Source organism: Antedon bifida, chromosome 3 (genome assembly GCF_963402885.1).
Source record: "Antedon bifida chromosome 3, ecAntBifi1.1, whole genome shotgun sequence".
Taxonomy (NCBI): Eukaryota; Metazoa; Echinodermata; class Crinoidea; order Comatulida; family Antedonidae; genus Antedon; species Antedon bifida.
Genome location: NC_136228.1, coordinates 812,886 through 826,246, shown reverse-complemented (window position 1 = coordinate 826,246; position 13,361 = coordinate 812,886). Strand labels below are relative to the sequence as shown.

Below are 13,361 nucleotides of genomic sequence, written 5' to 3'. Positions count from 1 at the left end.
TCAATATAAGGCACATATATTATATTTAAACAAGTTTCCTTTCATAAATCTTATTTGAATGCATGCAGGATTATGTTCATTGTTAATCAAATTAAAGACATATTTGGAAACTGTAATGTAATAAAGCATGCACCACCAACTAACATAATAATAAGATTTATATACCGCACATATCCACTAAGTGCTCAAGGCGCTTGTGAAAACCTAACTAACCATAATCAACCACTAATGCAACCATAGAGATATTATCTCTATGGTGCAACATATACCACTAACAAACATGGCATGTTTGTTTGATACTGAACAAATTACCATATTTGTATAGCATTATTTGTCCAGTATCAGACAAATATCCAGTACTAGATTTGGCCTGTGCTACAATAACAATGCTAAAGCGTTTTAATGATGGCTGGGGCGGATTTAGAGGGCGACACATGATGCAATGCACCCCTTGTATACACAATGCTGGATCTGCCTCTGGATGGATTAAGAGGGCGATGCATGTCGCAATGTTCCCCTCATATACACAATGCTGGATCTGCCTCTGGATGGATTTAGAGGGCGACGCATGTCGCAATGTACCCCATTTATACACAATGCTGGATCTGCCCCTGGATGGATAATTAATATTTGGATTCTAATCATGTATGGAATGTTGGTTACAACTCATTAAAGCTATACTCACAATCTTACTATCAAAGAACTTTATAATAAATTAAAATTTTACATCAAAATATAGTTTTACATAATAGAAAATGATCACTTGACAACTGCTGATGATGTCACTTGACTACTGATGATGTCACTTGACAACTGCTGATGATGTCACTTGACTACTGATGATGTCATGAAGATGAAGGTATTGTTGGCATGGTGATTGACACTGGTATTGACTGTAATATAATGTTCTCACTGTTTTCACTAAATATCTGCAATGCATCTGACGACAACAGAGATTCCACTGTACCACTATGATCTGTGCTTGAGTGTGAACCATTATTGTTTGTGTTTGGTACTAATATTGCTATCTCGTGATTGGACGATTCCCCTACAAGTTGATGAACTCTGTGACCTTTGGACTGATTGACAGGAAGTCTGCTCAGATGCTCAACATTACCTTCTTGCGTCATCACATCTGATAGGTTTAACTGGTCGTGTGATGTATCTGACGAACTTTGATCAGATAAGCTGGAGTCGGCATTTAATTCCGAATTTAAGCTGCTAAAGTTTTGTGCTAGAGACACTAATATCTGTTGGTTGGCTGGTGATAATGTACTATGCTGCAATTGTGGTTGTTGGTTATGCATGCCTAGCAACTGGTGTGAATGTACAGGTGTATTTCCAAGTAGCAAGTTTTGCAGCACAGACACATGTGATGCTTGAAATACCAGAGCCGGTTGAGACTGGTTTGAACCGGTTGAACTGCTTTGTTGTGCAGCTGCATTTGTTGAATTCAAAGCAACTGCTACATTGTAACTTGGTGGAGGATGTGTTGCATTGAGAACAGCTGCATTTTGTATAGCCTGTGCTGCTGCCTGCCCTGTCGCTTGATTGGTGAGTAGTTGCTGCTGCAACTGTTGCCCGAAAAATTGCCCCTGCATTTCCGAGAAAAGCTGAGCAATTTTGCTGCATTCAAATGTTTGAGAATCAGTGGGGTTAGCTTGAGCCAACTGGGCTAGTCTTTGTTGTTCTTTCTGCCTCTGCTCTGCAAGCTTCTGCTGTTGTAGCTGCTGTTCTATCAATTGCTCTTGCTGTTTCTTACGCTGTTGTTCAGCTAGTTTATGCTTTTTCAGTTGCTCTTCCACCAAACGCTGTTGCTGTTCTATTCTCTGTCGTTTCTCTTCTAAATGTGACTGCATCTTCTCCAGATTTGATTGATGTTGCTTCAACTCTTCCTATACATTAAAAACGATATTATCTATGTTAAGAATTGCTTCACAAAAACTGTAAAATGATTTTTGCAAGTACTCCGTAAATTATCTTATCCAAAAGCTTGTTTTATACTGTGATTATTTGAGGGTATGGCTTACCAACTCACATTTTGGACAATTAAAATGCTGGAGAGATGCATTATTTTTTTGTAGGTTTGAGTAAGTGTTGAAATTATTTTTTGTTAGTAGTAGAATGTTACCAAATATTTAAAAATGCAATTTACCGGTGACATCTCTTTGGTGTTGGGTAGTGTTTCAGTTGTGTTCAGCCCACCATCTGCAGGAGTGGCCCTGCTGCTACTACTACCACCACTATTACTACTACTAGTAACAGCATTAGTATTAGGCTCTGAGCAGGTTCTTGTTGATAGCTTTGGTTGCTTATGGTATGGGTTCTTCTCCCAGTATTTCTTCAAGCCATGTGGCGGAGGTTCACGATTACCTCCCGTTACTTGCATTTGTTGTTTGACCCTACCAATTGTCCTCGCACTGCTTCCGGTAACCATAGCGATGAAGTTGAAGCAGTTTGTTCTTCCACCTGTGGAAATTACGCATAAATGTTATTCTAGTAGAACTCCTATTAGTCACTCAATAGGGGTGCACTCTAAATAGAGGTTGCCCTTTAGTGTTAAAATATAATGTGCTGTCCCGAATATGGTAGTCTCGAAGAAGGCTTTTCTACTCTACAAATTCAATAATATATTTTGCTTAGATTGCTTTATTGTCTACTTAGATGCTCACATAACTGAGAACACCTGTGCATTATGTACTTGCCAGTCTGTGCACCTTAAATTGCTGTTAAACGTACTGGTTCTTTTGTCTAGATTTGGTAGTTTTTTAGGTTTACGGATTAGTTTTCCTTTGGTTTTCCACACTTATTTTCTTTGGATTGAATGGTGGTAAGGATGTAAATAGGAAAGGAGAAGCATTATGAACTCCTAGAAACAGCAAATACATTAGGATCTCTGTTGGCAGTTTGTGTGGGTCAACAGAGTTGAGAAAGATCTTATTACCTGATGGAATGAGCATTTCAGCCAATACTTTCCTGGCTTCAGTCTGACTGGAGGTCGCTCTTTCTCTCCAATTTTTCACCAGAACTCCATAAGTCTTGGCAAGCTGAAAAACAAACACAAATATATAAAATATCAATTTTTATTTTGGAAACACAAAAAAAGTTTAATAGAAATACTATATTATATTCAGACCTTCATTTAAAAGGAGCGCGATCGTGCTGGCGCTTCTCCACGCTCCTAAACACGATATAATAATAGCGCTCCTTAATTTTTTTAGACATCGAAAAAAACTACATAAATAGAAATTTCCCACAACGGCGAATATAAAGAGAATTTTTCAACAATGAAATTGGCACCGACAAAAACAATATAAAAATCGAGCTCCTTGAAAAATTAAGCTATACTCTCCTCTTATTTCTGTAAATAAAGGTCTGTATATTTTGATTTTGCTTAAAAAAGTATGTATGTTGCCATGCATGAGTTAGCTGTTGCTCGGTGAATTGATTTCATCACAGTTTTATCATACTTACAAGTATACATTTATCATCGCAGCATTTTTCATTCTGCAACTCTTCAATCGTCTTTAGAAGACCACGCGCTGACTTTCCACGTACACGTTGCACCCTCCAAGGTCGGTCTTCAGTTTTGAGACCCCGATGTAAAAAGTTGTTTGAATATAACAGTACTTTCTTTACAGCTACTTCACATATTTTCAACTCTCGTAAATACTGTCTCTTCTTCAGAACAAATTCTTCATATTCTTTGGATTTCTTGTGTCCATTACCAAGACCTATTTTTCTACATACAAAAATTATTATTAATATTTTTTTTAATTGAAAGAGATTGCATATGGAAGAATAGGTATATTAGTAAGGTTAGATTAGAATTCTCTCTGAAATGTTCTCTCAAGTCAACTCTATTGTATTTTTTTTGGAATTACATGGTGAAACACAAACATAACTTTACTAGTATATTATTTAGTGTTTATTCATCTGGAAATCATTTAACAAAAATATAAATATATAAAAAGGTACAAATATCTTACTTTCTTCCTTTACAATCAACAGACTCTTCATCATAGCATTTCTTTAACCTCAAAACTTTAGCTTTTTTAAATAAATCAAGTAAAGTATTGGCTCGTGCTTCCCATCCTTCAGTACCATCTATTAGATACATAAAAAAGAAACAACTTTATTTAAATTGTGAAAATCAAAAGAACTACAAATGCAAAACCAATTAGCATACAAAATGAACAATAATTTGTAAATACTTAGTTTGTGGTGAAAAACAAACAATGATATTCAATGTTCTATAAACTTAGAAATGAAATGAAACATAGGCAATATATTCAGTAGATTGGGGAAATGTCAACATTTAGTTCTATGGTGATAAATCAAATTAACTATAATAAGTTGTTTTTCAGACACTCAGATGACTTTTTTTGGGGTGGGTGGTCCATGTGATATTGATGGAATAATATGGTGCATAATTAATGAGCGACGAGAATTTGTTGGAAGTGAAAATATACTGTAGGTGAGTGAATTAAGAGCCGTTTAAAAGCATAGATTTCATTTGTTGAAATGTCATGAAATATTAGTGCGTCAAAAGACTAATCCCCCTGTCAAATTTTCTCATTCAAATATAAATTATGGGTACATTACATGGGTACATTGAAGTTTATAAATTTAAATACAATTTAATTCAATATAGTTAGGAAATAATGTAACCTTACCATCACCATAAATATACTTTTGAAGACAACCACATGGTCTAGATTTGAATATAGTACAGGTGAACCTTGCAGCTAAATATGAAAATAAAATAGACAAATTGAATTTTAAAATAATTATACAATGTTTTGAAATAAAAGTTTAGTATAAAATAAGATGTGTACAAGAAATAAATAATGAGGCTTGTTATTTTACAAATGGTACTTCACACTAGAATATTTTGTTATTTACACGTTTCTACAAATTAATAAAAATGTTCCTACCTTCGGGATCATTCAATCTTGTTGCCATCGACTGCGCAAACTTCTCGCAATCCTCTGCAAATTTTTTGCGATCAGCTTCTGTGGCGACCGGAGGTTTAATTCGCACCGACTTCTGTTGTCGGTTAAAAAGCAAACCTAAAAAATATAATATCAATTTTCTCAATTATTTTGCTACTCACAATAAACTGCATGTATTCACCTTTACAGTGTTCTAATATACTTACCACATGCATTGCATAGTATCAGTTTTTTGCCTGTTTCTGGATCAACTTTGTAGCGAGGGGCAGGCGCCCTCTTTGGATCTTTCTTTGAGATGCTTCTTTTTGGATTGACAATATAAGGAGACTTGCAATTATCGCAACAAAATGGTTTTGCTGAAAAAGAGATTTTCAATTATTTATTTGTGCATGATAGTTATGTTAATATAGCCCTCAGGACGAATCAAACCTACAACCTTTCAGTGCACTAACCAGGTCCATAATATAAATCAATTAAAGAAAAATGAAAGAAATGCAAAAAGTTTTGTCCACCTAAAGGATATTTTTCAATACAGTGAAGGCTGAATCCAAACAAAAGATCTTAGAATTGTAAGTAAAAAAACACTCCATCCTAGTATTCAAAACTCAAAGCCTACAGTACCAGGTTTTTCGGCTCCAGATGACTTTGGTCCCCTCTTCTTAGCTTTCACTATTTCTTGTTCGATGTCTGGTGACACTGCTCTCTGTTTGCGAACTCTTCCACCTCTGCGTAATCCGGATGTTGATGATTGCTCACAAATTAACATCGTAGTTGCCTGTTCAACAACCAAAGCAGGTTCACTTATTATTCCTGCAAATTTTGAATACAATAAAACTTACAAAATAATCAGCTCAATTCAAAACATTTAAATGTTAATGTTAGATTATTTTTTAACTAACCATATAAAATATTATCAACTAGGCCTAGGCTAGGCCTACTAGTATATTAAAACAGTAGGCTACTGTTTTAATATAAATTAATGTTTAAACCAGTCACCCATGCCCTTACCCAATTGACTACCTGTCATAAGCCCTAGGCCTAAAATATCATAATAAGGCCACGCACACGAAACGATTTTGTTCCGGTGGAGTAGTAGTAGGCCAAGCCTAGGCTAGTGCCTATTTTTGGAAGACCAGCCTTGGGCCTGGCTGTAGTAATTATTTTCCTCAAAATAAAGGCAAACATTTAAATGTAAGTCATCAATAAGGTTACCTGAAATACCATATATATCGCTGTTACTTTCCATTGTATTTTAACGCAAGAAAGCGTTCGAATTTACAATTAAAACAACAAATTATTTGGTTTATTGGCTCCCTTTTTTACTTGAAATCCTGCGCACACAAACAAAATTCACCGACTAAATATAGAGGGGGTAATTCTTTTTTTTTTAATTAAAAAAAGTCACCGACAATATAGAGGGGGTAATTTAACTTTCTTTCACACACAGTAGTACCGTACACACACTACTGGTGGTGGTGGTATTTCCAGGTACACTAGGCTGTATTCACACAGGTCATCATTACAGAACAACTTGGGGATTTCCCTTTAATATTGTACGTTAACGCAATGGAGAAACCCAGTTCATCGGATACGACTGTAAACAACAGACGAATTGCTTCAGTTATTGGATGTTTCATAGCCGATGCTGCAGGTAACTTGCTCTTAAAATACACTACAACTATTGAACTATTTATTATCATGGTCCATGACTAGACTTTTTTTAATTGATCAGAAGACCTTGACACTATTTACAGTCCCAGTAAAGCTTGTTTTTTTTATATGTATAAAGGTTGTAGATTTCAAATTTGCATATAAGCAAATGAACATGTTTTATTTAAATGTATTCTTACTCTAAATTCCAAATCACACTGAGTAAGAAATGAAAAAAGGATAGACATAGAAGTATATAAAATATGAATGAATAACATACCACCATTCTTCTTATAGCACAGCCATTGCATTGGAACTATGATCTAAAAAAGCTGGATGAAATAGTTGGAGATAAACCAATGGAATTCTGGAATCCCTCCAGGAATCCATTTTACACCCTTCCAACTGGACGGAATACTGTGTATGGAGACCACATCATGAGTTTGCTGAAATCTGTCTATACAGCAAAAGGTGAAACTCTCACTGTAAACTACAGTTAATGATTCAAGTTTCGTAATACGCATGTGGTTACATAATTATTTTACATCTGCCAGATTTAATGATTTAAGTTCGCAATATGAGTGTTGAAAAGTAGGCTGGGTTCCAGAAGACAGAGTTTTTTCCTAATATTAGTAAAAAGATAAATATTTTTAACAAATACATTTATTAATTCATCATTTGTTTCACTAATAATTAGGAGATATATTTTTGTATTTATATATTTATTCATTTAACAGGTTTCAGTGCAGAAGAATACGCTAAGGAACTTGTAAACATGTTTGGTCCTGATAGTGACTACGAAAAACAACCTCTAAATGCTATCGTCGTCGATAAAAATGTACAGAAGAAACTTCCAATTGAAGGACCCTGGCGGTCCGCCTGCGTTAAATATTTCTTGCAGAATCACCTTGGTGACGGTCAAGAAAATAGTAAGTTATGTCATAACCTCTTTTCTCTCAAAAATTGTTTTGTACTTCATAAAAATGGTTTTTATACTCGTATTACTAGTTATACTAAAATTCAATTTAAATGTCTGTGTTGAAAAAGATAACATTAAAGTTTATTAATTGTTTGAAGGTTTGCATGGCGAATTCAAATGTTGATATAAAGTTTGAGGTACACCACATATTTAGTTCTGAAGAGAACTGTTGAGTTTCTTGACGTTTCGATCAATATGCTTTGATCATCCTCAGGAGTGAGAATTTCAGAACTAATACACATGGTGTACCGCAAACTTTATATCAACATTAAAGTTTATTGAAATTTGATCCTTTGATAGTTCTAGATGTTGTTACAAAGTTAGTTTATATTATTAATACCGTATATTATCTCCATCAAATGTAATAGCAGGTTTTGCTGCTGTTGGGTACAATTTTGAATAAAACCTGTACTTGGCCTATTTAGCTACTTACAGTACATGTACTTTTTGAGTTTGAAATAATTTCTAATTTTATACAATTTCAGATTTAGATAAAATGAAGGATATGCATGCTGTGGTTCCAGTAGTATCAATTGTTGCAGTGTATGCTGGGAAGGAAAATATGCTAGAAATGGTTGAAGCTTCGATCCGGGTCGTGTTGACGTCGCAAGAAGCTGTGTCATACGGATTAGCTGCTGCCAGGTAATAATCACCTTGAAGTAAAAATGTTTTGTTTACAGTACCTTAGCCTTTAAATATCTCTTTCAAAATTTCCTGTATTTACCACAAACAGCTTATTTCATGTTGCACTTCATTGCTGTCAGGAAACTGACATTGTTTATCAATTTGGCTGTAAATACTGTACTACTGTAGACAAACCAAGCTGTTGTATATCTTGATTACCTGTCAGTTTATCCAGGTAAGCTATAGGCATGAAATAGACTCTATTTTAACAATTCATTGGTCAGCAGGGAGCTACAGTAGGTCATGTCAATTTATTGTGCGCATGCAGGGGAAGTTGGGATGTGCCTCCTCACTCACCTCAACACAGTTTAGGTGGTTTCTGGGTCCAGACGACCAATGACACATCGATTAACTGACGGTCGTTGCAAATTAAAAGCTACACCTAAACAACTACTGTACCTCCAAAAATGATTGCAAAGTTGCACAATTTCATTGCAAAGAATAATAAAGTTTAACCTAACATTTATTCAGAATTCTTGAGCAGTACATCTTGTATGGTGACAAAGCAGATAATGCTTTGGACGTTGTCATAAAAGAACTCAAGAATCCTGATAGAAAGAACCCAACACCATTAGATGCTGCAATAGCTGATGAGTTCCAGGCAGTGATAAATGCAAAAGAAATTCCTCATAGAAAAGCCGCGACAGAAGTCTTCAAAAACCAATGCTGTGAGTATTACTATTATTTTGATTAAATTCTGTAATTTGTTTATTTCACTGCAAATAACCTAGGTTCACATTCAAAATTTAACATGATCTTCACAAACATGACCTTCTATGTGATGTGATCTTCTTCATCATGTTAATTCTTGCTCTTTCAAAGTTAAAACATGGTTAACCTCAGTTTAGCGTAATAAATTAATTCATAAGGTAGAATCTTGTATGGAGACCACTTGGGGTGTACATTAGAGGGCTATTCCTGGTACCACATTAGAGGGCTATTCCTGGTACCACATTAGAGGGCTCTTCCTGGTACCACATTAGAGGGCTATTCCTGGTACCACATTAGAGGACTCTTCCTGGTACCACATTAGAGGGCTATTCCTGGTACCATATTAGAGTGCTATTCCTGGTACCACATTAGAGGGCTATTCCTGGTACCACATTAGAGGGCTATTCCTGGTACCACATTAGAGGGCTATTCCTGGTACCACATTAGAGGGCTATTCCTGGTACCACATTAGAGGGCTATTCCTGGTACCACATTAGAGGGCTATTCCTGGTACCATATTAGAGGGCTATTCCTGGTACCATATTAGAGGGCTATTCCTGGTACCACATTAGAGGGCTATTCCTGGTACCACATTAGAGGGCTATTCCTGGTACCACATTAGAGGGCTATTCCTGGTACCACATTAGAGGGCTATTCCTGGTACCATATTAGAGGGCTATTCCTGGTACCACATTAGAGGGCTATTCCTGGTACCACATTAGAGGGCTATTCCTGGTACCACATTAGAGGGCTATTCCTGGTACCACATTAGAGGGCTATTCCTGGTACCACATTAGAGGGCTATTCCTGGTACCACATTAGAGGGCTATTCCTGGTACCACATTAGAGGGCTATTCCTGGTACCACATTAGAGGGCTATTCCTGGTACCACATTAGAGGGCTATTCCTGGTACCATATTAGAGGGCTATTCCTGGTACCACATTAGAGGGCTATTCCTGGTACCACATTAGAGGGCTATTCCTGGTACCATATTAGAGGGCTATTCCTGGTACCACATTAGAGGGCTATTCCTGGTACCACATTAGAGGGCTATTCCTGGTACCACATTAGAGGGCTATTCCTGATACCACATTAGAGGGCTCTTCCTGGTACCATATTAGAGGGCTATTCCTGGTACCACATTAGAGGGCTCTTCCTGGTACCACATTAGAGGGCTCTTCCTGGTACCATATTAGAGGGCTATTCCTGGTACCATATTAGAGGGCTATTCCTGGTACCACATTAGAGGGCTCTTCCTGGTACCACATTAGAGGGCTATTCCTGGTACCATATTAGAGGGCTATTCCTGGTACCATATTAGAGGGCTATTCCTGGTACCACATTAGAGGGCTATTCCTGGTACCACATTAGAGGGCTATTCCTGGTACCACATTAGAGGGCTATTCCTGGTACCACATTAGAGGGCTATTCCTGGTACCACATTAGAGGGCTATTCCTGGTACCACATTAGAGGGCTATTCCTGGTACCACATTAGAGGGCTATTCCTGGTACCACATTAGAGGGCTATTCCTGGTACCACATTAGAGGGCTATTCCTGGTACCATATTAGAGGGCTATTCCTGGTACCACATTAGAGGGCTATTCCTGGTACCACATTAGAGGGCTATTCCTGGTACCACATTAGAGGGCTATTCCTGGTACCACATTAGAGGGCTATTCCTGGTACCACATTAGAGGGCTATTCCTGATACCACATTAGAGGGCTCTTCCTGGTACCACATTAGAGGGCTATTCCTGGTACCACATTAGAGGGCTATTCCTGGTACCACATTAGAGGGCTCTTCCTGGTACCACATTAGAGGGCTATTCCTGGTACCACATTAGAGGGCTATTCCTGGTACCACATTAGAGGGCTCTTCCTGGTACCATATTAGAGGGCTATTCCTGGTACCACATTAGAGGGCTATTCCTGGTACCACATTAGAGGGCTCTTCCTGGTACCACATTAGAGGGCTATTCCTGGTACCATATTAGAGGGCTATTCCTGGTACCACATTAGAGGGCTATTCCTGGTACCACATTAGAGGGCTCTTCCTGGTACCACATTAGAGGGCTATTCCTGGTACCACATTAGAGGGCTATTCCTGGTACCACATTAGAGGGCTCTTCCTGGTACCACATTAGAGGGCTATTCCTGGTACCACATTAGAGGGCTATTCCTGGTACCACATTAGAGGGCTATTCCTGGTACCACATTAGAGGGCTATTCCTGGTACCACATTAGAGGGCTCTTCCTGGTACCACATTAGAGGGCTATTCCTGGTACCATATTAGAGGGCTATTCCTGGTACCATATTAGAGGGCTATTCCTGGTACCACATTAGAGGGCTATTCCTGGTACCACATTAGAGGGCTCTTCCTGGTACCATATTAGAGGGCTATTCCTGGTACCATATTAGAGGGCTATTCCTGGTACCACATTAGAGGGCTATTCCTGGTACCACATTAGAGGGCTCTTCCTGGTACCACATTAGAGGGCTCTTCCTGGTACCACATTAGAGGGCTCTTCCTGGTACCACATTAGAGGGCTCTTCCTGGTACCACATTAGAGGGCTCTTCCTGGTACCACATTAGAGGGCTATTCCTGGTACCATATTAGAGGGCTATTCCTGGTACCACATTAGAGGGCTATTCCTGGTACCACATTAGAGGGCTATTCCTGGTACCACATTAGAGGGCTATTCCTGGTACCACATTAGAGGGCTATTCCTGGTACCACATTAGAGGGCTATTCCTGGTACCACATTAGAGGGCTATTCCTGGTACCACATTAGAGGGCTATTCCTGGTACCACATTAGAGGGCTATTCCTGGTACCACATTAGAGGGCTATTCCTGGTACCACATTAGAGGGCTATTCCTGGTACCACATTAGAGGGCTATTCCTGGTACCACATTAGAGGGCTATTCCTGGTACCACATTAGAGGGCTATTCCTGGTACCACATTAGAGGGCTATTCCTGGTACCACATTAGAGGGCTATTCCTGATACCATACTAATGATTCTGTTTTGTTTTTCTGCTTGTGTTCTTTATGTTATGGTATTGAAATAAATCAAATCAACCAATCACCATTGATTTAGTATTTCTGTATTGGCCTATTAACAACAAATTATTATCAATAATTTTACATGTGAACGTAAATGTATTTATTCTTTAAATGTATTTATTTGTCACTAATTTATGTTATCACTTTGTATGTATTTTTTATGATGATTTTCCTAAGAAATTCTAATCAAATTTCTCTTTATCTTGCTAAATTAACCATACTGGTTTCTAATTCAAAATATAACATTTATTTCTATTTTCTAATTGAAGATATCCCAGAAGCATTCCAGTCAACACTTCATTGCCTGATTAATACAACTGATTATTGTGACGCGATACGGACAACAATGAGGGCAGCAGGCTGTACTAGTAGATGTTCATATGTTGGGGCTTGCTTAGCAGCAAGGGTGAGTTTTACGATGTAGTCAGGGGTAATAAAAATATAATATTCCTTATGACCATTTACACACAATGCGGAGCGGTTTACGCTCAAGATAGATACAGATTCTACATGAGACCGTTGCCACTTGTCTATGTAAATTAAAGAGAACATTTTGAAATTTGTTTTTAATGATGCACATGTAAAATGTTTACTGTATACATAAATTAATAGGGAAGTCATATTTTGCTTCACGTAGAAAAATTCATAATAAAATCTTGTTGGCCAGCCCAAAGGTGTCTGGTATTAGGAGAGTTGACTGTATTTATAATCCTGTTAGTGGTCTTAAACTAGATTCAAATTCATATCAGTGTTTTCTTTATTTTTGTACAGAATGGAATTGAATGTATACCTGATGACTGGAAACTGAAGACACACTGTTTTGAATCTACATTGAAAATGATGCAAGAATTATGCAAATGAGTATGATGTACAAATTATGCAAATGAGTATGATGTACAAATTATGCAAATGAGTATGATGTACAAATTATGCAAATGAGTATGAATTGCACATTAGTTTTTATGGAAATGAAAAAAGTTTAAAACCTTCATTGCAAATTAATTTGTTTTAATATTTTAATTCTAATAATTTAAAACTTTCTTTTTAAGGGGAGATCTGATAATTAAGTAATGTTGGATTTAATGTTTATCATATGAATGTGTAAATGGCAAAATAAAAAATACTCCAATGAATGATTGTTATACTGTAGTATTTAGAATTTTATACTTGCACAAACCAAATGAATATTTTATATATGGGACGAGTTATGATAATTATAATTTTGAATGGGGCAATTAATATTAGTTATTTTATATATAATTATCATTTATATAACTGCACCTTTTATATTATAAGTATATGAACTAAATTA

The 13,361-nt window shown here is 36.9% G+C and overlaps 2 protein-coding genes across 2 annotated transcripts; one reads left to right on the top strand and one right to left on the bottom strand.

The window, feature by feature from the left end:
• Positions 1 to 34: 34 nt before the first annotated feature.
• LOC144838718 (uncharacterized) lies at positions 35 to 6,305 on the bottom strand. Its single transcript, XM_078694175.1, has 10 exons — positions 6,168 to 6,305; positions 5,577 to 5,765; positions 5,162 to 5,311; positions 4,938 to 5,072; positions 4,677 to 4,748; positions 3,990 to 4,107; positions 3,475 to 3,742; positions 2,945 to 3,047; positions 2,156 to 2,469; positions 35 to 1,895 (listed from the first exon to the last, which is right to left on the bottom strand). Exons 1-10 carry the CDS (start codon positions 6,199 to 6,201, stop codon positions 846 to 848), a joined length of 2,433 nt encoding a protein of 810 aa, XP_078550301.1. The 5' UTR covers positions 6,202 to 6,305; the 3' UTR covers positions 35 to 845.
• A 116-nt stretch (positions 6,306 to 6,421) lies between these two features.
• On the top strand, positions 6,422 to 13,178 carry LOC144837675 (crystallin J1A-like). The gene is made up of 7 exons (XM_078692887.1): positions 6,422 to 6,606; positions 6,903 to 7,076; positions 7,343 to 7,534; positions 8,070 to 8,226; positions 8,740 to 8,936; positions 12,319 to 12,455; positions 12,821 to 13,178. The coding sequence occupies exons 1-7, from the start codon at positions 6,522 to 6,524 to the stop codon at positions 12,908 to 12,910; spliced, it is 1,032 nt and encodes a 343-aa protein (XP_078549013.1). The 5' UTR covers positions 6,422 to 6,521; the 3' UTR covers positions 12,911 to 13,178.
• The last annotated feature ends 183 nt before the right edge of the window (positions 13,179 to 13,361 follow it).